Source organism: Lolium rigidum, chromosome 7 (assembly GCF_022539505.1).
Source record: "Lolium rigidum isolate FL_2022 chromosome 7, APGP_CSIRO_Lrig_0.1, whole genome shotgun sequence".
Taxonomy (NCBI): domain Eukaryota; kingdom Viridiplantae; phylum Streptophyta; class Magnoliopsida; order Poales; family Poaceae; genus Lolium; species Lolium rigidum.
The window spans coordinates 229,502,351-229,527,628 of record NC_061514.1 but is presented as its reverse complement, the minus strand read 5'-3'; the positions used below and the strand labels follow the sequence as shown (position 1 = coordinate 229,527,628).

At 44.0% G+C, this 25,278-nt stretch overlaps 2 protein-coding genes across 2 annotated transcripts; both read right to left on the bottom strand.

The window, feature by feature from the left end:
- Positions 1-1,695: 1,695 nt before the first annotated feature.
- On the bottom strand, positions 1,696-4,195 carry LOC124672521. Its single transcript, XM_047208739.1, has 5 exons — positions 4,081-4,195; positions 3,656-4,005; positions 3,198-3,238; positions 2,373-2,434; positions 1,696-1,984 (listed from the first exon to the last, which is right to left on the bottom strand). Exons 1-5 carry the CDS (start codon positions 4,193-4,195, stop codon positions 1,776-1,778), a joined length of 777 nt encoding a protein of 258 aa, XP_047064695.1. The 3' UTR covers positions 1,696-1,775.
- Positions 4,196-4,567: 372 nt separating this feature from the next.
- Positions 4,568-12,733, bottom strand: LOC124672520 (protein argonaute 18-like). Its single transcript, XM_047208738.1, has 21 exons — positions 11,921-12,733; positions 11,621-11,826; positions 11,371-11,535; positions 11,150-11,283; positions 10,675-10,784; positions 10,465-10,571; positions 10,206-10,341; positions 9,890-10,006; positions 9,675-9,782; positions 9,516-9,584; positions 6,841-6,963; positions 6,612-6,759; positions 6,410-6,531; positions 6,198-6,332; positions 6,005-6,108; positions 5,717-5,780; positions 5,512-5,632; positions 5,348-5,421; positions 5,150-5,244; positions 5,023-5,054; positions 4,568-4,789 (listed from the first exon to the last, which is right to left on the bottom strand). The coding sequence occupies exons 1-21, from the start codon at positions 12,731-12,733 to the stop codon at positions 4,620-4,622; spliced, it is 3,153 nt and encodes a 1,050-aa protein (XP_047064694.1). The 3' UTR covers positions 4,568-4,619.
- Positions 12,734-25,278: the final 12,545 nt, after the last annotated feature.

Sequence of the window (25,278 nt, the reverse complement as noted above, 5' to 3'; positions counted from 1 at the left end):
GCCGCCCCCCTTGGAGTGGCCGGCCACCCCTCCCAAACCCTAGCCGCCCCCTCTCCTCCATAGCTCCCGCGTGCTTTAGCGAAGCTCCGCCGGAGTTCTCCACCGCCACCGACACCACGCCGTCGTGCTGTCGGATTCAAGAGGAGCTACTACTTCCGCTGCCCGCTGGAACGGGAGGTGGACGTCGTCTTCATCAACAACCGAACGTGTGACCGAGTACGGAGGTGCTGCCCGTTCGTGGCGCCGTGATCAAGATCTTCTACGCGCTTTTGCAAGCGGCAAGTGGTCGTCTACCGCAGCAACAAGAGCCTCATCTTGTAGGCTTTGGAATCTCTTCAAGGGTGAGACTCGATAATCCCCTCGTTGCTACCGTCTTCTAGATTGCATCTTGGCTTGGATTTCGTGTCCGCGATAGGAAATTTTTTGTTTTCTATGCTACGTTATCCTACAGGGCGGTGGGGAGGCTTGACGGGGTGGCGACGGGCCGGCGAAAAGAGCCGGCGTGGCAGCAGAGGTTGCAGGACGACGAGATCGAGGGAGAGGGAAGTGGATCAGGAACTAGAGGGGAAGGGCAGCAAAACGTGGCCGGAGATTCTCCACCGTCGCCAATCACCACAGCCATCCCGCGTACCTCGGATGTGTGTGGATCTGGGGGTTTTGCTCCGCCGCCGCCGAGCCCTCTCACCACGGCCAACGTCCTCGAACGCGTCGATCCGTGCGTCTCCAACGTCGACGCTCGTCCACTGCTTCTCCAACAAACCAGCAACATGAGCGGCCAGATGCTCCCGTTGGCCGGCCCGCTTGCCGCCGACGAGGGATTTTAGAGGTGGGAAAGGAGCGAGCATAGCAACGCAGGGAGAGACGAAAGGGGAATGAGGAGGAGCTGGCCCGATACCCAAACTTTGACCGGTCGGTGTATTTTGGACACTAGCATCACGTGCGTCCGGGCCGCACGATCATGATCCAACGAGCGCGGCATCATGATCCAACGAGCGCGGCGTGTGAGCACCGTGTAAGACACCACGGTGCCAAGGCATGAATTAGATTTTGCGAAATCGTTTCCCATCGGATTGCGATTGATAGTGTTTACCTAAACATAATCCCAAACATGTTGGATCACTGGAAATAGTAACATACTCCCTCCGTTCAGAAATATAAGACGTTTTAGCTTTTTCCGACCAGGTGAAAAACGTGTAAAATTACATCGCTGCCCCTGTCTAAATATGAATCGCAATCTCGTCGTCGTCTTCCAGCTCCGCCCCGAGCGTCTTCTTCTTCCGGATCCGCGCATACCTAGCGACTCCTCCACCCCGATCATCCAGAGCCCCAGGTCGCCTCATCGTCCACGCACTCGATCACCAGCTGGAGCCCGAGGTTTCCCAGGCCAGAGTGGATGGGCGGGAGCAGGGAACGGTGGAGGCGGGGCTGAGGGCATGGACCCTCGACGGCAGCGGGGAACGGGTGGTGGCGGCAGCCTCGGCTGTGATTCTTCGTTTCTCCTCACCGCATTAATATGGTACTCCAGATTCACCGGCTTCTCCTCCTCGCCACGCCAGCAGCAACTTCTCTCCTGCCCATCAGCAGGAGCAGCTTGTCCTCGGCCCCAACAGTTCTCCGGTGCCCCAACATTAATTTGTCGAAGAAATGGTCCTGCCAGACCTCAACTCTGGAAGGAGAAAATGGCCCTCCTAAGGAAGGCAATGAGAACATTCCTAAAGACAATGAATATATGAATTGTGCAGCCTAAATTGTGACCACAACTGTAATTGTGCAGCCTAATTCAACAGTACCAGTAACTTCTGGAGGAGTTCATGGTCATGATAACAAGCAATGCAAGTTTCAGCATTGTTAACAAGCAATATACTCCACTTCATGAACCCAAATAAGTTTAAATTCAGTGACATGTCATGTTTCCATGACTTAAATTTGATGAGACACTGAATCCAAATCAGTTTAAACTTCAGTTTAGCCTCCAAGATTGTACCTTGTTCAGGATAAATCCAAATCAGTTGAAATTTCCTTGTTCACCAGTTCATTTTGAGTTGATTGCAACTAACAAACCAAGTGGTAGCAGCAAATTAAACTAAAACATTTCATTACTTCTAGCAAAAACAGTACAATTAGTTCAATGTCGAGTCAATCAAATAGGGAATAGAAATAATTTATCTTCATATCACTTGATTACTTCTACCACAAACAGTTAAAACCTGTAAGCCGTCATATATGATAAAGACGGATTTGTTGCGTGACTACATGGTTGACAAGCACACTGTAGGAGAGTGCATGATTTACACCTATTAACAAGTTGACATACATCCCATCTCTAAAAGTACTGAAATTATAAAGAAGGATTTCACTGAGTTGGCATTTACCACATCCAATTCTGGCTCCTGCATTTACTGTTGATTTACTGAGTTCATGTCCAGTTGTCCATCTACAAAATATCAAATGAACTTTGTCAGGGGCAAACAAGGTAAATGCACATTGATGTTCAAAGTGCAGCAGAGCATATGTAAGCTTGGAAAGAGTACAGTCGGACATATGAAATCACACACTGCAGATGCTCCAATTACCAAGGCACGTGACACGTGACACAGTGACATTGAAAACAACTTTGCATAATGCATTTCAGACTAAAAAAAACTTTGAGAAACAGTAAAAGTAAGGATGGAAGGTACATTGTTTGCATGGGAGCTAGCCCCTGCAATTCCATTTGCTTTTTCTACAACAACACTACCAGCTGAAGGTGATGAAACATCATCTCCAGCCTCTTTTTTCTCCTAAAAAAAAGAAATATTGATGCTTACTGAGTATTGACTGGATTTATTTTCCGAAACTTAAAGGTTGGCTAGGATCCTATATCTGAAAGAGTGACCCAATTTGAGAGTGTAAGAGTAAATAGTACTAGCACCAAATCAAGTTTCAGAAAAGTTCTTACAGATGATTTCTGTGATCAGTGCCTCAACTTTTTTTTGCAGCAGATGAAGCACTAAAAACAACAGTACTGATTTCTGCATTCAAGGTATGGTACAGTACTACGACTAAACTAGCAACACTAAGTTGTGCATCCTGAATTATTTAGCAAATGGATCATGCTTGACGATGTAGTCGATCACTCGTATAAGCATTTAACCAAAATTTTAACTGTACCGGAGGCGGAGGATGTTGTGGTGCCAGAATCGGGTGACGGCGCGCACCTGGGCCTCAAAGTCCTTGAGCTTGTCGGTGTCGCCAGTAGCTGATGTGCCAGACGTACATGAGAGAAAACAACATGTTCAAGCAAATCAAGCAAGCAAAATTTAGATATGGGACATGTATCTATGTGAGGCTCAGCTCAATTATGAAGAAGGACAGGAGCTCCCGGCTGATGATTTAAAATATAGCACACGTCACTGGTGTCAACATACATCTTCAGCAGAGTATGTAACCCAGGGTGATTCAGACATTCATAATCAGACTGGTCGCATGCAAGATTCATAGGTTTGGCCGAACTTTGAGCAGCAACGAAACAACTTATTGGTGATTTCGGTTTTCAGCTATGTTTTGTGGCAATTTCAACTCTAAAAATCTATTGGATTGGTTTCAATGTGGCATGAATTCAGCTGACGGAGGGTCTCATTCACCAAAGAGGAAGTGGTCGAGCCGTTGAGCCTACCGTTTGGGAAGTATGGGTAGCGCGTATCTTGTGTCCGGCCCGGGCAGGAGAGGAGGTGCAGCAGCTGACGAGGGAGACTAGGTTCCGTTGATGCACCTTCAGCAGCAGCCGCACCTCGTCGAGGAACTCGCGCGCTCCCTGCCGCGATTCCAGGGACAAACTCTTCACTGGAATCTCGTGCACGCTCTCCAGCACACCCTGTGAATTTAGGTGAAGTGAAGCGCACAGAGAAAAGGAGGTTGCGAGGTGCTTGCTTGCCTCAAAGATGGGGGAAGCCGCCGCGGTGGAGCAGATTGCTGTCGGAAAATCCGGCGGTGGCGGCCTCCAGCCCAGACAGGTCGATGAAGAGGCTCAATGGTACCCCGACCGGACTCGCCAATGCCACCATCGTCGTTACCCACAGATCCAGCTCATAAATATGTGACCTTTGACCTCGAAAGAAAGAGGGGATTCCTGCAGGAAGAAAGGCAGCGGTGGAGAGAGAGAGATGAAGATGTCGGGAGAGAGAAGGAGGGTAGAGTTGAAGGCGATGCGAGCCATGGAGTGGTGGCGACGCGGGCCATGGAGGGACGGCGACGTGGGTGACGAAGAGGAAGCCGGCGACGAAGGGGAGGAAGCGGTGCGACGCAAGAAGAGTGAGCGGTACCGTAACCCGACCAATACACAAGGGTAAAATGGAAACTCGGAAAAAAATTGTGCGTGACGAAATTTCAACGTCGAAACCCCCAACGTCTTATATTAAAAAACGGAGGGAGTACATAATAAGACTTAAAGTTCATCAAATCAACAGAAATGGAACAAAATAATGTTCAGACATCCATGTGTATTCCTAGAAGGAACGCCAATAACAATAATTTTCAAACATCCATGTGTATTCCTAGAAGGAACGCCAATATTTAAAGATGTTCTCCAGGTCTTATCCTTCAAAGACCAAGCTCTTCGGGTTTCTTCAGGTTTAGAGGGACTAGCAGTAGAACATGAGCCTTTTCAGCTCATCTTTGATCTCAGGAAGTGGCTTCATCACACCAGGTGGAGCTGCACTGCTTGAGCTTACCTCAGATGCAACATCCGAGCCCAGGGTTTGGTAGAATCGAGCTCGGAATGCGAGTTTATGAGCATAGTATGCAGGAGGAGCTGTGACAACACAAGCAAAATATGTTAACAGCTGCTACAAACATCAGTCAACGTTGCACAAGATGATAGTTGTAATGGCTAGCTAGTGTTGCATTGTTGTAAACTCGTAACCATCAATTCGCACAGTTTATCGTTTTATGTTATGGAACCACGAAAATAATGTTCATTGCAAAATACATGAATAGCTTTAAAGCCTCTCCAGGATGAGACAGCTGACAGAAAGAGTGCCATACCAGTCGACACCGAGCGCGTGCAACTTGCATACCTGAGAAAGGCATAACAGAGAAATGTTCATACTATTGAACACTACAATATGCAACACACACACACACACACAACGAAAGGTAAGAGCATTCTTACGTGTAGCATAGGTTGTTTGTAAGAGACTGAAGGGCATCAGCAGTGAAGTTATTGTCATCTCGCAGGATATGGTAATGCGTAGGACGGCTTGTTCCCTGCATTTTAATAGTTCCACCATTCGCTAAGATGATATCATCAAAAATAAAGAAAAACTATGGTCACATATCTTTCAATCAACCACTGTGCCAGTAACATTACCTTGATCCCAGCATGGCTGCATAGGAAGAAATCAAACTCAGTTGGGTGGCATATCTTCGTATCAACCACTGTGCCTGCAATTTTTTTTAAAAAAAATGTAAGAAAAATCATCTCGTCCAAATCAAATAAACTTCATATATTTGGATCATGCTTTGCGAAGTAACCTGGAAGAACATTTCCAGCCGTGTCTTGATTGGAATCACTTGGGAACAGTCTTGTGTGATGCCTCTTCTGCACCACTATGAAGGTAATAGGTGCCTTCTCATTGTATAAAGACTTCCATGCCTGAACCAAGGGATTGTGATTAATGAATTTCGCTACTAATATGTCGAGACACCGAAGAAAATGTCCATCGAATTAGTAGATCACCTTTTCAATCTCCGGAATTTCCTTCTCCAAAACCTGTCTGAACTGTCCCTCACTTACACCATCCCTAGTGAAAACAAGTATAGTGCGTTGGTTGGCATGGTGATCAATAGAACCCAAATCAGAACAAGTCAGAAATTATTTACCTATAGAATATCAGCTGTTGTGGCCTCTGCTTAGATTCCCTTTGGAATGAAAGGAGGAGTTTCCTGAAAGGGAAAAAAAGAGTAAGCAACTACCCTTGTGTGGTATGCACATTTAAAATTTAGGTGAACCTCATAAGGATCTTACTTAACAATGTCCTCAAGGCCTTGGATAAGCTCTTCGCGGTGACCTTGTGCGTGAACATCACCATGATACTTGGTTACCTCAGGCCAGTCTTGGGAAGCAACAACCTAAATGGGAATCCCACAAACCAAAAAAATAAATGAAGAAAAGAAACTAGAGTATTTTCTTTCTAATTACTAAAGAAAATATATCTTACAGCAGCAATGGAAGGGGCAGAATCATCTAGAGCATTAGGATGAGTAACATCGGCGCCAAATATAATGGTCGGCTTGTTTGAAACAACTGGTAAACTTGCTGGTATATCAGCAAATACTGAATTCCTTCCCCCACACTGTCAAGATGGTAAATCATTTCAATGTGGAATAACAAGCTTTGTTAAACAACTTTGATAATTTTAATTGAGTTTACCTTGGCATTGATCTTTAGAGCAACATTTGCAAGACACTGAGGAGATGAGTTCAAGACATTTTTCCGTAGACAACACTGCGACATCACACCAATGTCTGTTTCACAGATCCTTTTAATATCACCTGCCGTATAAAATTACATCAGGCATGTGATATGTAATAATAAAATCAGTAAAAGACTCAATTCTGTGATAAGATATAACCATATAGGCTGCCATTTTTATCTGGCAGCAGAGCAACTAAGAGGTCAATCTTTTGAACTGCCCGCGCTTGCAGACATATCTCCTTGAGAGCAGCTTCAACTTGTTCAGGACGAACATAGGATATTTTAGGATTCCCATCTTGGAAGCTCTTCAAATCAAAGTGAAATACTTAGAATTTCAAGAAAACTTGGGTCGGAACACAATCACAAGGGATAATAAGAAAAAATACCAGTCCGGTAGTGCGGCACATGGCACTCAGATTGAAGCAGAATTGACCAGCGTCATCCAGAGACAAATTATGACAAAAGTTTACACATAGCCAATTCACAACCTTGGCACCATTTACAACTTTCTGCACATCGAAGTGAAATACTTAGAGAGTGTAGACAACTCAAAAGAATTATGTGCAATACGAACCATACTTTCAGTACCATGGGAAAACCAGAAGAAATCCGTAAATGTAAAGGATGGAATGGTGCCAAGGGGTTACTATGTATAACATAGGAGAAAACTTAAAAACACCAATTGCTATTAAATCTTGTGAACTACGTAGAAGCCAACAGAATACCATGCAGACGTTTGAAGAACAAAATTAGAGAATAGAAAGGGGAGTTCGATGTAGCAAAGACTCATGGGTGGTTCTAGCTTGGTCAATTTAAAAGGACAACTGGCAGATACCAACCTCCACTCTACCGAGGATCCTGAACTTGCCACAAACCTTAAATGGGTGTTGACATGTTTTGAACAAATATCTGGCATGAGAATTAATTACTCAAAACGTGAATTAATCCCTCTCTGTCTGTGAGGAGGATGACATCACTGTTTTTCCTAATATTTTGGGGTGTGTTGTTGGCACCTTTAGTTAGGAATCGGTTTGTGTTATGAGAAGCATAGGAGAGAAGATGTTCAATCCCTCGTAGGCAAAATTCTCAAAAGAATTGCTGGCTGAAGGGGCAAACTTCTCTCTAATGCGGCTAGGTTAACTTTAATTAAGGCTTGTCTAGCCAGCATTCCCATTTACCTTCTTTATTTTCCCAAGTTTCGAAAGTGGCAATCTCATTAAGACTCAGATGTCAAATTGCCTCTGGAATGGTTTTGACGGGCATTGGAAACTCCATTTAACAATTCGGAAACCAATCTATAAAAAAAAATTGGTGGACTATAGATATCTGACTTAGCGAATGTTTACTTGAGACTTCTCAGTTCCTCGATTAAAAGATATACTAAAGATGAAGGGAAATTTTGGAAAACTTGAGTTGATGCCAAATACGAAACTTGCAGTCCCAATAACTTCTGCAGTAAAACTGCAGGTTTCACAGTTTTGGAAAGGTGAGGTGGGCTGTGCAGAATGTTAAATTTGGTTATAGATGGAAGATAGTGAAAGGTGAAAAAGTTAGATTATGGGAAGACACCTGGTGTGGAACTTCTCCATTAGCACAACAATTCTTTGAATTATATGTTTTATGCAACGAACAAAATAATACTGTCCAACCAATTGGGATGGCAGTAATTTTAGGCTCACATGTAGGAGGAACATTTCTGCTTCCTATAGGCAACAATAGTATGAGATGGAGAGTGTTGCTACTGGCAGCTTTTTCTCTGATGATACTGATGCAACAAAGGAGAATACTCCACATCATCTCTTTATGTTGTTGTTAATTTTGGTGGTGTGACATCATCTTCATTCTCCGCCCCAGAGCACACATTTTTCCCTGGCTCTTGTCTCAGAATAAACTAATGACTAGAGATAACTTTAAAAAGATAAATATGAACAAACCTGAATGCTGCATTTCTTGTGCTGAAGATGAATCGATTCACCATTTATTTTTCCAGTGCATTGTAGCTAAACAAATTTGACAGATCATTTCTGACATCTTTTATGTTCCCCTTGGAAATGATAACTTGGCTTCACAAAATTTTGGGTAGCTAATAAAAAAACCATGCAGTCTTGAGTTCAGTTTGTGCTGCTACTCTCTGGTGTATTTGGAAATTTAGGAGTGACATGATCTTTAACGGTCAACTTTCACTAAATTTGCACCAGATTTTCAGGATGGTACTGAATTCAGTCAAGAGATGCAGAATCGTCTTCAAGCCACATGTCTACGGCCGTTATAGATGCAAGTGAGCCAATATAGGGGTACCATCAACCCTCCAAAAAATGAAGTTAATTTTTTTATGACATCATCATAGTTAGTTCAGTTTTTGCACCAAAGAGAGGTAGAGGGTACCCTAATAGTGACCTACTTGCATCTCTAACAGCCGTCTACCTGTTCTGTGGACATGTGTTGCAGATCCTGAAGGACTTCGAGTGGACGGGTGGCTGATGGGCTCAGAACTCCTACCGAGGATTCCATCAATGGATGAAGATGATCGCAGCTCCTCTCCGATCCCCAAGAAACCTGCAATGCAGGGTATCTGGACTACTACGTCTACCCTTGAGGCTGCATTGATCATCTCGCCTATCTAGGCTGCTCCCCGTAGTGCTTTTTCTTGCAGCCGGTGTGGATGCACCTGTGGCTTTGTACATTTGGTTTTTAGTCTCTGCCATTACAGCTTGTAGCTTTTGGTCATCTCTGGCTGTTTAAGCCTCTCAGACATGCTTGCGTACTGTAAGACCAAGACATGTGCTCTATGTGTGTTTTGTTAATGCTATCAATGGAACCAGGGATGGAGATCGCTGGTGATCTAAAAAATAACTGGCATCTAAGCCGACTAATCAGTATAGAACCATCAGCGAAACTAGTACTTAAGAAAAATAACATGACAAAATGTGAGTTGTGTTCTGCAAGGATGTTCTTGAGATATTCACCACTATAGCACATTTCAAGCATACAAAAAATATCAATGGTACTTTAAAAAATGATCTCTAATGTATTGGGAATGTTTGAATTACTCGTAATATACCTTTCCGACCATGTTCCACTTCCCATTATTTGGGACGCATTTGTTAGAGCCAGAACCATAGTACTTAAGCTGCAACAAGAAAAATCAAACACGAGCTGATTAGAAAAGTACTACAAAAATGGAAAAGAACGGCACAGCAAATATTGGAAGTAAGGTTACCACTGGAGCAGTCAGAATTCTGGCCTGAACAGAAGTTGGATTATAGTCAACTTCTATACCAAATTCATTTGCACGTTTGGTGCTATTGTAATTGTTTTTTTGGACAATCTAAGCAAAAGGGAACACAAGGATTAGTAAAAGTTCAAAATGTGCTTCCTCATGCTTTCATCTGACACAATATTACACACACACACAAATACAGCAGAAGAAATTACTTTGTGAATGGATGTCTCACGCGCAGATGGACGCTTGCAGGTTATCGCCATCATATTAGTAACCTGAGTTTCATCCAGCTTCTTTTGGTACCGCTGTCCCAAAACTATATTGCAAACCTAAAGTGCAATTGGAAGTGTATTGTAATTATGACATATGCAGGGTAAAAATGTATAGAACATATGAAATCCAAGTAGAAGTGTATAAAACATGTGGACGGTAAAAAATGTAGAGAGGACGTGGAATACTAATGGAAGTGTGTAGGAGATATATTGAAGTGGAAGGTTTATAGAAAATTTGAAGTGCATTTGCACGAACCTCCATTGGTAGATAGTTTGGTTTCTGCTCTGTACCAACTTGCAGGCATGGGAGAAAATCATAACGTAGTTGCAGGTTGTAGGTTTCTCTAAAGTATTCCTTGACAGTCTTGGATACGCCAGTTGACGATTCGAACCTAGGAATTTTGGCATACACGCAAAACAATTATGAGAATAAGTGATGCTAGAGGATTAGATGGCACAACTTCTACTGAGTAGGATAATTTGTCTCAGCATTACGGAAAAGAGTAAGTTCCTACCTCAAATCTCTGGTAGACTGCTTTGTCAAGCCAGAAATGCGGTATTTTCTGCGCATCTCTCCTCGGTGCGTGACTTCAATCCTCAAACCCCTGAGGGCCTTCTTTATCTACAGATCGAGGAGACGTGAAACAGTGAACTACACACTACAACATCAAAAACTTGATGCAGTACGATTGGTAAGGAAGTACATGGTAGGAAAATATGCATACCTTCACATAATCATAATCAGTAATACTGTTTATGACACCGTTTCTCTTCAGAATCTCTCCCACAAAGTCAATCAACGGCATTGCTTGAACGAAAGCAGTGGAAGACACGTCTGCAATCGAAAATGTGCAGTACATTTATTTGTATAAGGCTGCGACAATAGCTCTGAGTACAGAGAACTCTCATCCTATGACGGATGACACCGTAAATGGCACAGCAGCGTGTTTAGACAGCAAGCTTCTTCTTATCAGTACTACAATTAGTAAGCATGTAACTAATTTAAAATTTCTTATTGTCAGAAAATACAGATTAAATCACTTGCATGTTGGTTCCTAAAACCATCTGAAATCAAAGTACTCGTGAGGCAGCAACATAGCCATATTTTGCCATCATTCACTGAAGCGCCCTAGCCTGGCTGCACTTTTGAACATGTTGCAGGTAAGTCGAAACAAAGTGTAAGAAACATATCTGACTGACCTATGTTTAGAGACAATCCACTCTGGGTAGGTCTGATACTCTGGTAGAACCCCGCCCATCCTTGAATACCCAGGCCTAGGTTCGTGGGCCTCTCAATCTTCCACGAGAAGAAGGACCGACCTACCTTGACGTACCTGCACAAAAGTAAAGTGAGTTCCCATCCGAAATCAAGAGTGCAAAGTGATATAGTTAGTAGATAAAGAGGCAAGGGAAGTTGTTACTCCATGTCATTGCGCTCGTTGAGCACGATGTCCCGCAGAACAATGTCGAGGACCGTCAGCGCCTGCGCTGGTATGTCTGTCGAGAACCCAGCCATGAGCATCTGGAGCTGCTGCAGGCTGACCAAGTTGGTGTGCTTGATTGTCACGTTATATTTTTTCTCCCTCCTACAAACAGGGGACACCTGATGAGATGATCTTGTCGACCAAAACTTGATGTTTGCAAATGTGTTGCACTCCTATCTGAGTTTACCTTGGGCCAGATGAACCTATCTTGTCAGACAAGGTGACCTCGAACTCCTTGCTGTTGAAGGGCAGCTCGCCCGCCGTGTACAGGATCTTGCGGCCATCGTAAGCGGGGAGGCGACCACCGAGGCTGGTGTGCTGGTGCTCGGACACAAGACTCGACATGACAACTCGGTAAACGCTCGGCAGGGTCGGCTCCGGCGAGATGGCCACCTGAAAACAAGAAGTACATAACAGTGATCAGTGCAAGCCTGTGGAGAAATTAGAGATGAATGGAGTTGGTGCTGACAGATCGAGAAGAGCATACGTCGTATTGGTGCAGGCCCTTGTCAACGAGGCCGACGAAGAAGTGGTTCGCCCTCAACACGCAGGACCTCCCGGCGGTGCCAAACCCGGGGCGCGCCGGGAACGTCGGCTCCGCACGGTTGATGTCCAGCCCCTTGAACTGCTCCCGGAGCTGGGCTGCCTCAGCGGCGTAGCGATCCGATAGAGGAGGACCCGTGGCTTGGTGCAGATTCGGGACGGGTTGGTTCTGGCCTCCTCCTCGGCCGCCGCCGTAGTTGTTGCCGCCCTGATAACCACCACGGCCGCCGCCGTAGTCGTTGCCGCCCTGCTGGTACCCGCCACGGCCACGGCCTCGGCCTCGGCCGCCATCGCCACCTCCTTGATAGCCACCACGGCCGCCACCGTAGTCGTTGCCGACCTGGTAATCCCCACCACGGCCGCGGCCGTAGTCGTTGCCGCCCTGCTGATAGCCACCACGGCCTCGGCCGCCGCGTCCGCCATCGCTATCCCCTTGGTAGCCACGGCCGCGGCCTCCACCATCACCGCCGCCTTGGTAGCCACGTCCTCGGCCACGGCCACCACCATCGCCGCCCCCTTGGTAACCCTGGTACCCACGTCCTCGACCCCCGCCGCCGCCATCACCTTGGTAGTAGCCACGGCCATGGCCGCCACCATCACCGCCCCCTTGGTTGTACCCGCGCCCGCGGCCAGCGCCGCCATCAGCATTGCCGCCACCGCGGCCTCCGTAGTACTCCCCGCCGCCGCCGCCGCCATAACCCACCTGAGCGGCGTTGGGGTTCGCCCGCCCCCCGCTGCGCCCCCCTCGACTCGCCATGGCGGCTCACGAAGCGCACACGCGTAATGGATCGCCGGATTACGGCCGCCACGAAGACAAAGCAACCCACGCGTGCACCAACCGACTCGATCTCTGCCTGCGTCCTGAAATAAAGCCGATATTTATGTTAGGTTTTCTTGACAAATCGTTTAGATTCTTCACGATATGGCAAATAAAATCTGGGGCAGTTATGGCCGGGAAATCCGAAACGTTTGCTTCCAAACATTGAAGTGCTTAATATTCGCATGTTTCCAAACAGAAAATGTGGGTTTGACATAAATACACAATTAGCAAGGAATGTGAAGCACAAAGAGCTCTACACTACCATAGTAGATTTGACATAAATAAATTAATAACAAGGAATGTGAAGCACAAATAGTTCTAGGACGAGCGGATTCAATGAGAATCAAATCGTGTTAGGGGTACAAGCAAATGTCGTACGTGTCTTTGTATATTTGTAGAATACATACAGAAGATATTGCTGAATACAAAAATGTAACTTTGACTATCAGTAAACACAAACATGTTTAGATTGGAAGGTAAAGATCCTCGCAAAAAAAAAGATTGGAAGGTAAAGATATACTCAAGATATTACATATGGAACCAAAGGTAAGTTGGGGGTTTCCAAGCCCATCGAGATTATCAATCAAATTAACTGTGTAACCCCTATATATTATTCTAAATTGCTATACGATCTTGTCAATTTCCTTAAACCCAATAACATGTTAGTTTCCTTTGGAGTTCACATTAGGCCTTCTTTTGACGTTCCCTACCTATTCTAAGCCAAACCAATCTCTCATGTGTGAATGGGTCCCATGCCTTATGATCCCCTCCCTCCTTTTGAATGTATGTTGTTGCATGGCTCGTTCATTTCACCCTCTTCCTCCACCTATACACCAGAACCCACCACGTGCATCGCGGTGGATGTAGGTGCTCTCCAGTCTCCAACTTGTTCAACGAAAAAGTCATCCTCACTGTGGTGGCCTGATCTCCTAGTCCCACTCCACTACAGCATTAAGATCATCCACACGCCTCTCGATCATCGTGAACCGTGGCGGAGGATCGATATAGCCATCCTTCTAAGCCGAAGGGAGCGCATATGTTCAATTAAAATCTTCATCTTTCCTCCTCTAAAGAAATGAGTGTAAAGCGTTACTTCCTAACACGAGCCAACGTATATGAAACATAGTCCTCTAGTTTTATGCCCCCCCGCCACCATATCTTTGTTGAGGAACTACCTTCATTTGCAAATTACCATATTTGTGTGGCTACCGTATTCCTAAAAAGGCATCAACTTCTCATCATCCCTCGTCTCCACTATCTCAACAAACTCAAATGGTCACACTGAAATCCATGTATGTAAAACAAGAAATAAAATCAAGCTTGTGAACAAGTGTGATCTATCAGCTAGTTGAAAGTTGTATCAGACACACATATATAAATGAAGGGATCAATCCAAATAATATGTACCAAACATATGAATATGGTAGCTTTGAGATACAAAAATAAATTCCTTGATCATAAACACGAAATTAAATATTATAAATTTTGTTTCCCTCGGCATAGTCCTCAAAGAGTCACATGAAGAAGATATTGTCATAAACAAAATAAGGGGAAAGATCCAAACACATGAAAAGATTTGTCACATAAACGTGTTGCTTATGATAATATATCAATGTCAAGAGAATTAAACAAGGACAAAATCCAATCTAGGGGGAAAGAAAACGACCTAAATCTAACATGCGCAAGTATATGATAATAAGAAGATAACAAATGAGGAATAAACATTCAAGGGGAAAATTTTATTATTACATATTATATCAAGGAACTTCAAGCTAGCTAGCGGAGAGCCTGATCTCGGTCTTTGCAACTTTGTTCCAAATATTGTTCTTTCAAGTTCCAAACCCCGTATGAGAGGGGAGTTTATAAACATGGAAAGGAACGGAAATAGGTCTCCATTGGACCATTGTAACCCACCCCATGGGCACCTAAGCATCTAGGACGTTCGATTAGGACACAACGACCAAAATCATAAGGGGGTAAAATCTATAAACCCTGCCCCAAGTCCCATGCCGTCGCGCCCCTGACCTCGTACATCTTGTCCTCGCTAGGGTTGCGTGCATATGAAGAGGGTCATGGTGACCATACTAGGCACAGGCCAGTATTTCTAAAATTTAAAAGGAAACTAATAACGTATATGGCCCATTTAATATGACCCATATCGTAATCATTAGTATAAAACATATCAATATGGCATCTTCGATATAGGGAAAGAAATTACTTGGTCGTCAAAACAAAATGAAATAGTATAAACCTTTTCCCGTAGTATAGTCCTCAAATAGGCACATAAAGAACAAACTATCAAACAAACTAAGGATAAAGATCTAAACACAAGAATAGATCTATTCCGTAAAGGTTGTATTTATCAGAATATTCAATGACCAAAGAGTTAAACAAGGAAAAATCTAATCCATGAGGAAAGAAAACGGCGTGGATCTAACATGGACAGGTATATGATAATAAGAAGAAGAAAACCAAGGGGGTTAACTATTGAGGAAAAGGGACATGTTCATGATTACCTCAAATCAAGCAAATATGATGGAGGAATTGTAGACTGGCTAGCGGCAGGCGCATGATCTCGATCTCTGTGGCTTTGTTCCAGATCTTGGTTTTCGATTAGCAAACCTCATACGCGAGTGGGTTTTATAGGAGGGGAGAGGAATAGAAATAGGTCATACTGGGGTAGCCCGCCCAATTGGCTACGAAGCATCTAGGCCGTTCAATTTGGACACAACGGACGAAATCATGTGGGGGAACGTCAAATACAAACCCTAGTTTGGGCTATCTCCCTACACACAACATGTCACCCGCCGCCGCTGACCTAGCACATCTTATCCTCGCTAGGGTTGTGTGCATATGCGGGGGGTCACAGTGACAATATTGGGTAGTGGCCCAATCTCTATGAAATGCAAATTTACATGTATGGCCCATTTAGTAAGATCCATGTCCTAATTCTCAACATTAGCATTGGTCGGGAGTACGAATTCGCCATGTGGCCCATTATACCGCTCACATCGTGATCTCTATTGGTTTGGCTGGTCTGAGTTGACGTGGGCCCATGTGCATTATTTCCTCCCTAGAATGATGGTCAAGATTTTTTATTGGTTGTGTAATCCTATTTATAATATTATATAGATACAAACAGTATAAAGGCGCTGCCCAAAACATAAGGTCGGTTATGTAGTAGAGCTGGAAGGAGGACTGCAAAAGTTGGTCCCTCTAAAAATACATATGGATCTTTCAAGTATTTTCCTATAGTTCAAAACATCAGTCCAAACACGTAGAACCTCTTACCCATGATCACACCTCCCTCGTCCTAATCCGGCCTATATCTAAGCCCATCACCCTTTTTGGTGAAATGTTGGGCCTGAAGGTCGTCATATCAAGATGCCACACTTGTGGTCAAGTAAGGAACAATTAGAAACTTTCAATCACAACATCTCTCTTTGCACCACAAGTCACATGGCACAACCGCAATATACCTCTCAAATTGTCATCTACTGAAGTAATGATGGTTGTGTTGTCTCATCTAGTTATAAATTCATAGATAATAGCATCACAATGAGTAGTGCTCAAGATTCAGGGTTGTTGTATCAAGATGCGGCATCTAAGATCATGGGGAAACCACTAACATAGGAATCCCACCCAGACCATCTGTCTCAACCCTACAAGTGACACGTCGTCGCTGCTTCTCCTTACCTAGAGCATCAACACCTCATGAGGGTAGAGTGGTCCCATGTAATTACTATCATACAAATAAGAATGGCACGAAGAGCCAAGACTAATTACCCAAAGTTTAAGGTTGACAGGTCCACATGCAACATTTAAGGCCATGTAGGAAGCGCCATGCTATGTGTTACCTTTGTTAAGCCTACAAGTTCCATGTTTCCGCTAACGACCATTGCCTTGCACATATTTCTCTCTTGAGGTCCTCTTGGGTCCACTGAAGATTTCATAACTCTTGAAGGGACATTAGGAGTTGGCAAGATCTCAAAGCCGTCCAATGGGGTGCAAAAAACACAAATGATGTATACACTACCTAATAAGCACACCTTACATGATCTGTCTCCACCCTTCGAGTCCATTATTGTTGATGTCCTCGCACATCTTTCATGCATGAGATCCTTGTACTCCTACACAACATTATATATATTATGCAGCTCGTGTGGGCATAGAGCCAGGGCAGATGCACCACTATGTCTAATGTCTTATAGGGCACATGAATCGAACAATATCGAATCCAGGGAGATTGGCTTTTTAGGTGTGGTACTACTTGAGCATATGAAGGAGCGAGAACGTTCATGCTGCATACGGTGAGCCAAATTGTAGGGCCCCACTTCAAATATTTTAGTCCACCGAGTTAAAGATTTATTGTCTAACGATTGTTTGGAATATGATAGTTTGTTAGTATTGAATCTGGCTTTCCAGAGATGTGGTGGAAGAGACAGACCATTGTACACCATGTTTTAGCCTACTCATATGCATGGAATGTTACTCCCATTTCACCATGCCAACCAAGTTATTGAACTCATATGTGTGACATTCACTTAACAATGCATTTCATTGTTAAAAATGGAAAAGGTTGAAGTAAAATAAAATTTGTGTCTTCCAAAGAAGGAGTATAAATATTTGTATTACTGAGCGAATGCTCCACCGCCATTTGATTAGCCTCATTGAGATGGAGAGGGAATGGAAAGACGAGAATAAAAGAGAAAAAATAATGGGGTGGCCAACAAAGAGGGAAAAAGGGTGTTAAAACCCCACTTAAGTGGCAAAAAGTCATCCTCGTTCACACACTTAAAAGGCCAATCAAGTTGTAGAGAAGATTAATGTACGTTCTAAAAAACTTGTCTATTAACTAGTTCTGTGTTTGGGAATGAGAGCCTTGTAGCGTATGCCAAGTTGACGTCAGACCGGGAGTAGTTCTTAAACCATTGAGCGCGTTCTAGTTTTTAGCCCTTAATTTCAAATTACAACATTTAACAACATTTAGTGAAAAAAGATCAGCTTTACCCCCATCTAAGATTTTGGGAGTGAGCCACCATGTGGGTCTTGGGCGTCAGTTACATGTGTCATGCCACCTTGCAGTTTCTCTCCTAGATTTTTTTGCGCCCGGGCCAATTCTCCTCTATTCACCCAAAGCAGCCAAATTGAAGTTGCCACTCAAAAAAAAATACACAAAACAATAGGGAAAGGCTTCCTGCAGTGTCATTTTCTATTAAATAAATGGGACATATTTACATGGGTTCCAGTCCTTATTACAAACTCATAGAGTATCAATCGAGCATTGCATCCCCTCTTTCAGACTAGGCTTACCTCTATGCATAGTTAAGGTGAAAAAATATTTAAATATGATAGTACATATATGGGTATCTGGCTCATTTCCATTGAAAATATCATCATTTCGTTGGTCACATAAGCTCCAACATCAGTACATAAGCTCCAGAATCCAGTGATGAGTATCTCCATAAAAAAAATGGCATATGTTCCTTTTGCCTCAGTTATCATGTGATGGATATTTGTATCCACATCCCACCCTTAATTTGGGTTAGTTGGATAAAAAGCGATTCGGTAGCGGTAAAAAAAACCCAAGAGTCGCAACACTTCGTCTCGGTTCGTCCATGTCACGAAAGGTGAACTTGTTTCTGGGCTGGGAAAATGATAGGACAAAAACTGCAACGTGGCAGACCACGTGTATCTGACATCCTGGACACACCATGGAGACCGCTCCTAGTCTTACTAGTTCTACATTGTGTTGTACCATTTCGTAGTGCTACTCGGATCTTGGATTCAGTTAACTCGACCGGAAGTCTGCAATGCATCTATGACTTGTTACATGTTTTGTTGTTGGAAAGTAGCTTTGGTAGATGGGTTTTAGCTTTTTAGTAAAGTCTGGTCGTTTGTTCCAGCGTTACATGGTCTGGTATGTAAAAATAGGATATGAACCTGAGTTTCTCCCATTTCAGAAATGAAATTGGGGCCGTGAGGCCCTTTTATCGAAAAAAGTCTCAAATGACTCTATGAATTGTTAGGACATCACCAGCGGGGTGACACAAACCGGCGACACAAAAGGAAAAGTGTGAGAGAGAGCACATGCACTCTACGCACCCTCAATTTTTTTGACTTTTGTTTTTTCATAACTCTCAAATTATACAATATTTCAATTATTTTTTTGCAAGTTAGTCAAAATAACAAATAGAATGAGGTAAACATAGTTTGTATTATTTTGTGCAATTTCAAATTTTAAATTATTTAAAATTCAAAAAATTCTTGAAATATATATATACATAATGACATAAAAAGTCCAAAATATGTTTCCCATATTCTAGCTGCTACGTTTAGATGATCTGCAAAATTTCAAGTCCAAAGATTGTGTGGTCTGAGAGATACAAAAAAGAGAAGTTGTTTGAGAGGGAAAAAAGGAGTTAGCACGGATCTTGAAGGAGCATAGATGGTCCGGATACGAGTAGGCACTGAGCAACGGCTCTGAAAATCCTCTCTCCCAACCCAAATGATCCGATTATGTTCGTGGGTACAAAATTTAGTCCAATTTAATTAGCAGTTCTATCTTGTACTATTTAGTCCTAGTAGCATCTTGAATTCAGTTTACTCAACTGTGACTGATTCAGATTACCTGAAGTCATCCATCCATTCATACCTTTTGCATGTCCATCATGCCTTGTGCCATATACTCGTGGGAAAGTCATTTCTAATGGAGCCGGTTTCTACCGGGCATCCATTCACCCTCCATTTCCTCGCGGTTTGTGTTAGGCCCCTTGTTTATATCTAGTGTGTATCATTTTCATATGACATATATTTGGTATCTAAATAAAAGTTTAAAAAAATCTTCTAAATTTTTATTTAAACCAGGATTCGCGGTAATTTAAATGAAAAAAGAACAATGAATTCAAATATGTTTGAAATATATGTATAATGTGGTTAAAATAACAAATTTGACTACAATTTTGTTCATATCTAATAAATATCATAGATATACTATATTGCAGTAAAATAGACACCAAACTGAAAAAATATTTGCACAAATCATGAGTCTACTACCGGTGGGATTGAGACCGGTAGGAACCGGTTGCGTTAGAAAATCCGTGTCCATGTACTCATGTGTGCATTAGTCAACCAGCAACAGCAACCAGCGAACAGGAACTGGACATGCTTCTTGCAAGAGGATGGTCTCATATGGGAGTGGTTGAGATGGTCATAGGAAGATAAGCCTTGGAAGGGAACTAACCCCTCCCCCCCTATGTTAAGCTTTTTGCTGGTTTTACCAAGATTACAATTGGGAATGGCAGGAAAGCAAGCTTCTTGCATGATGCCTCAAGGCCAATCTCCTCGTTTGATTGCTCCAGATATTTTCCCTTTGGCGAGGAAATCTGTTTGTGTTCATGCTGGTTTGACGAATGGGGAGATTGATACGAGGTCTAAATAGAATAACTAATTAGCAACTTTAGGGAAACTTCAAAAGAAAGTCATATTATTATACATAAATAAATAACTATATAAAAGCTGAGCCACTTTGCTTAAATAAATAAACTATATAAAAGCTTAGCCACTTTGCTTAAACCATAGCGGATTTGGGCATTGTAATTTTACTGTAGATGGGTGTAGATCTAGATTTTGCCTTCATTTCTTCCTATTATTTTTGGCCAGTTAATCTCATGTGACCGGGTTTCCCCGGTTGTTCTCCCGGTGGCTCTCTTTTTCTCTGCACGATTTCCTTTTCATTGTGTTTCTACAGTTCCGAGGCTTTCCCAGCAAATAGAGCTTGGCTCTGGTGGTTAGGTCCCTTGTGGTGGAACCAGCCCACCCAGGTTCAAGTTCTAGACTTGACATGGGTGTTTGCATTTACCTGGATTTATTCCAGGATTTAACCGGCGCTATGCTTTCAGTGGTAGGTGACGTGCCCGTCAACAGCGAGGCGCCAGTGGTGACTTCGTCAACCTCAAGATATGCCGGCTCAGTTCCTTGGAGGTGCTCATAGGGGTAGGGTGTGCGTGCGTTCATAGGGGTGTTTGTACGTGCGTGTTTTGTGAGCGTCTGCGTTGTACTGTGTTCTAAAAAAAAGGCTTTCCCGTTTTACCGGTAACGTTTTGGTCAAAGCAGTGGGCTACCACGTGTTTTTCAATGGAGGCAACCACTTATCACTGCGGTTCGATTAGGGATAAGAGCATGTCTAATGGAACCCTTAAATCTGTATACAACCGTTTTTACGAATTTAAGGGTCCAAATGCCATTTAGTGGAACCCCTAAACCCCTAAATCTGTAAAAAAAATTAGAGGTCGAGGCCCCAACCCGTGCTCCGACCTGTACAAGTAAGGGTTGGAGGGGCCAACCCCTACCACAACATGTACACGTTCCGCGCGAGCGCGCGAAAAATCTTCCCCATCTCCCACCTCCTCCTCCTCCCCACCCGCGCCGCCGCCGCCACCCGCGCGACCGCGCCGCCTCCCGCGCCCTCCCTCGTCGCCGGCGCGCCGTCGCGGCCTCCTCGAGCTCCCCCACACCCGCCCCCACCCCCGCGGCCACCCCCTCGACCTCCCCTTCTCTTCGTGGTGGAAGGACTACAAGGAGGACATCGCGGCGAGGAAGAGGATGTTCCGTAGTGCCTCCTCTTCTCTTCGAGGTGACACTCCAATGAGTGGTTGTGGTGATGGCGGTGTGGAGGACTCCACCACCGGCACCTATGAAGGTGCTTGATGGCGCCATGGTGGAAGAGGAGGAGGAGATGGCGCCGTGTTGCATTTTTTTGGTGATGGTGCCGATGAGAGGGGGGAGATGATGATTTTGTGATGTAAACTATTAAACCATGCATCTATAATCTTCATTTCCTAGTTTGTTTGGAAGACAATTGTGATGAATTGTGATGATATTTGTGTTTATGTGCAATGATATTGTGATGAGAGTTTGAGGGTTTGAGGGTTGAGGCAAATAGTGGAACCCTCAAACCCTTAAATTTTAAGGGTTTGAGGGTTCCACTATTTGCCTCAATCCTTAAAATTTAAGGGTTTAAGGGTTCCACTAAATGCCTCCTGTTTTTCACACCTCCAACCCCTCCAATTTTGCCAATTCTCAACCCTTATAGCTATAAGGGTTTAAGGGTTCCATTAGACATGCTCTAAGGCTGACCACATTTCTCATCCCCATCTCGACCCCTTCCCTCTGAAATAAGCCCACGTTTGTCGCCGCCGGCCAAGCGACGTCCTCACCATGCCATGCTGCTGGTGTTCCACCTCCCACGCTCCTGTCACGCACCTACACCTACCCAAGGCACTGAGGGTGAAACGACGGACGGATGCACGCCAAGTCATCATGGAGCAGCATCTGACGGCCAAGAGGGCCCTGGAGGAAGCAAGTGACCAAGTGAAAGTGCATGGAGCCCCCATGTGTGGTTTTGGTAATTAATGACAATCCCTATGGACTAATGTTTGCATTGAGTTATATTTGTAGGAGTTGTCCATAGGCAATCTTGAACCATTTGTTGGCTTCAAGGTTGCAATAAGAAGAAATTGATGAAGGATATCAAGTGTCAAGTATGTCTTGAAGATGAAGATGAAGATGAAGTGAGCCCTCAAGTTACTTCAAGACATCAATATGATGAAGAATGAAGAATGAAGTGCAAGTTCAAGATGAGCCATCTCGAAGAGATCCTTTGCTTGAGTCTTGCCATCCATATGGTGATCATGGATATGTGAAGATGCGCCGAAGAAGAAGCTCTCCCATGGTGGATTATGGGGGAGCAATCCACATGGTGGTCATGGTTATGTGAAGATGCGCCGAAGAAGAAGCTCTCCCATGGTGGATTATGGGGGAGCAATCCACAAGACTTCGTCAAGCAAGCACAAGCAAGAAAGGCGTTCCATCTTGTTGAGGTCAAGATCGTCGTCATCGAGCTCAAGTGGAATGCGCAAGTATAAGGTTTGCTCTTGATAGGGTTTCTTTCTCACCGGTCTCATAGTGTAGTTGGAGACCGGTTTATAGTATAGTTGCCGTACTATCAAGAGGGCTCTCGAGTGAGTAACTCGATCGTATCGTTCGGAGAGAGCTCAAACCTTTGCATCCTTGCATCATCTTTCTTGGTTGTTATTTGGACCTTATCCATGTGCTGTTTTAGAGCTTGTGCTTATTCTCATGACAAGCTCTAGTTCATCGAAACGGATTTCGCATAGATCACTTGTTGCGTTTTCGAGTTTGGTTCATCATCTTTCTTGGTTGTCATTTGGATCTTATCCATGTGATGATTTAGCTTGTGCTATTCTCATGACAAGCTCTAGTTCATCAAGAATGGTTTTTGCACGGGTAACTTGTTGCATTTTCGAGATTGGAGGTTTTACCGGTATGTCTTTTTTAGATAGGTCAAACCTTTCATCATTTGTTTCTATCCTCCCTTGTTGGACTATGATGGTTTCCTGTATGATCTTGTAGAGCTTGTTCCTAGCTTCAAAACAAGCCCAAGATCATCAAAATCGGAGTCCGGATGCTAAAGTTATGCCCGTTTTAGTTTTGGTGTTTCTGCAGTCCGGATATTTCGGAAATATCCGGCCCCCTCGAAATCGGCTAAGGACCTGAGGAATTGATGCTCAGTATAGGGGCCGGACATTTGCCCGGATTTTTACCAGGTTTTGTCCCAGAGGCCGGATTATCCGGGGGGGCGGATTATCCGGCCCTTACTTAGGCCGGATTATTCGGCCCTGGTTTTGCCCAACGGCTCGATTTTCTTGGGGGGTATAAATACCCCCCTTCTTCCTCCTTGGGCTGGGGCTTCTCTCACTCTCTCTCTCCTCCATTGTTGAACTAGAGAAGCTTGCACTATCTCCCAATCCCTCCATGATTCTTGCCCCCATTTGAGGGAAAAGAGAGAGGAGATCTAGATCTACATTTCTACCAATCAAATCTATCTCTTTGTGAGTGGAACTCTCTAGATCTTGATCTTGGTGTTCTTTGTGAATTCCTTTGTTCTTCCTCTCTTATTCCCCCAATAGCTTTTGTAGCTTTGTTGGAATTTGAGAGAGAAGGACTTGAGCATCTTTGTGGTGTTCTTGCCATTGCATTTGGTGCATCGGTTTGAGTTCTCCACGGTGATTCGTGGAGGTGAAAGCAAGAAAGTTGTTACTCTTGGGTTCTTGGAACCCTAGACGGATTCTAGGCCTTTGTGGCGGTTTGTTCGGAGCCTCCAATTAAGTTGTGGATGTGTGCCCCAATCTTTGTGTAAGGCCCGGTTTCCACCTCGAAGGAAATCCCTTAGTGGAACCGTGACCTAGGCCTTTGTGGCGAGGGTCACCGGAGATTTAGGTGAGGCGCCTTCGTGGCGTTCGGTGTGGTGTGAGTACCGCATCTTGGGGTGAGGCCTTTGTGGCGTTGGTGTGCATCGAGCAACCACACCTCAAGGTGAGCCTCTTGTGGCGTTCGGGAGCACTAAGCAACCGCACCTCTCCACCGGAGATTAGCACTCGCAAGAGTGTGAACTCCGGGATAAATCATCGTCTCCCGCGTGCCTCGGTCATCTCTATACCCGAGCTCTTTACTTATGCACTTTACCTTGTGATAGCCATCGTGCTTGAAGTTATATATATCTTGCTATCACATACTTGCTTGTATTGCTTAGCTTAAGTTGTTGGTGCACATAGGTGAACCTTTGCTTAGAATAAGTTGTTGGTGCACATAGGTGAACCATAGTATATAGGCTTTGGGCTTGACAAAGTAAACGCTAGTTTTATTCCGCATTTGTTAAGCCCATCTCGTAAAAGTTTTAAATCGCCTATTCACCCCCCCCCTCTAGGCGACATCCGTGTCCTTTCAATTGGTATCAGAGCAAGGTCTCTCATTCTTAGGCTTCACCGCCTTTAGAGTAAAGATGTCGGTTAGGGGATTAGCGCACAATAACTTGTTTATATTTGATGGCACAAATTATGATCTATGGAAAATTTATGTGCTTAATATTTTGCGGCGTATGTCCCCGGACATGGAGCGATTTCTTGACATGGGTTTTTCTTCTCCTAAGGATCCTCAAAATTTATCTCTTGAGTAGGAGAAAAACTCTTGTCCCGATGCTCTTGCTTCTCATGTGTTTTCCATTGTTGTGAGCAATGTAGTTACTTCTTCAATCATGCCTTTTGGGAGCGCTCATGAATTATGGACAAAGCTTCAAGATAAATATGATGTGTCCAATATTATTGAGGATGATTGTATTGCTTCCACTTCCGGCCGTGATGAGTTCTCATCTTCATCCACTTCACCAAAGTGTGGTAAGACACAAGGTAATTATATGGTGAGTGGTGATGAAAATTGCAATGTTGATATTGAGCTTACTATTGATGATTCTTCATCTCTATCTCATTGCAATGCTTCATCTTTGGACTTAAACACATCTAGCACTAGAAATGATTTACATGCTTGTGTTGATAGTCCTTGCATATCATGTGTAAGTTGCTTGAATAAATTTCATAATGATATGCTTGATTTGTCTTGTGGCC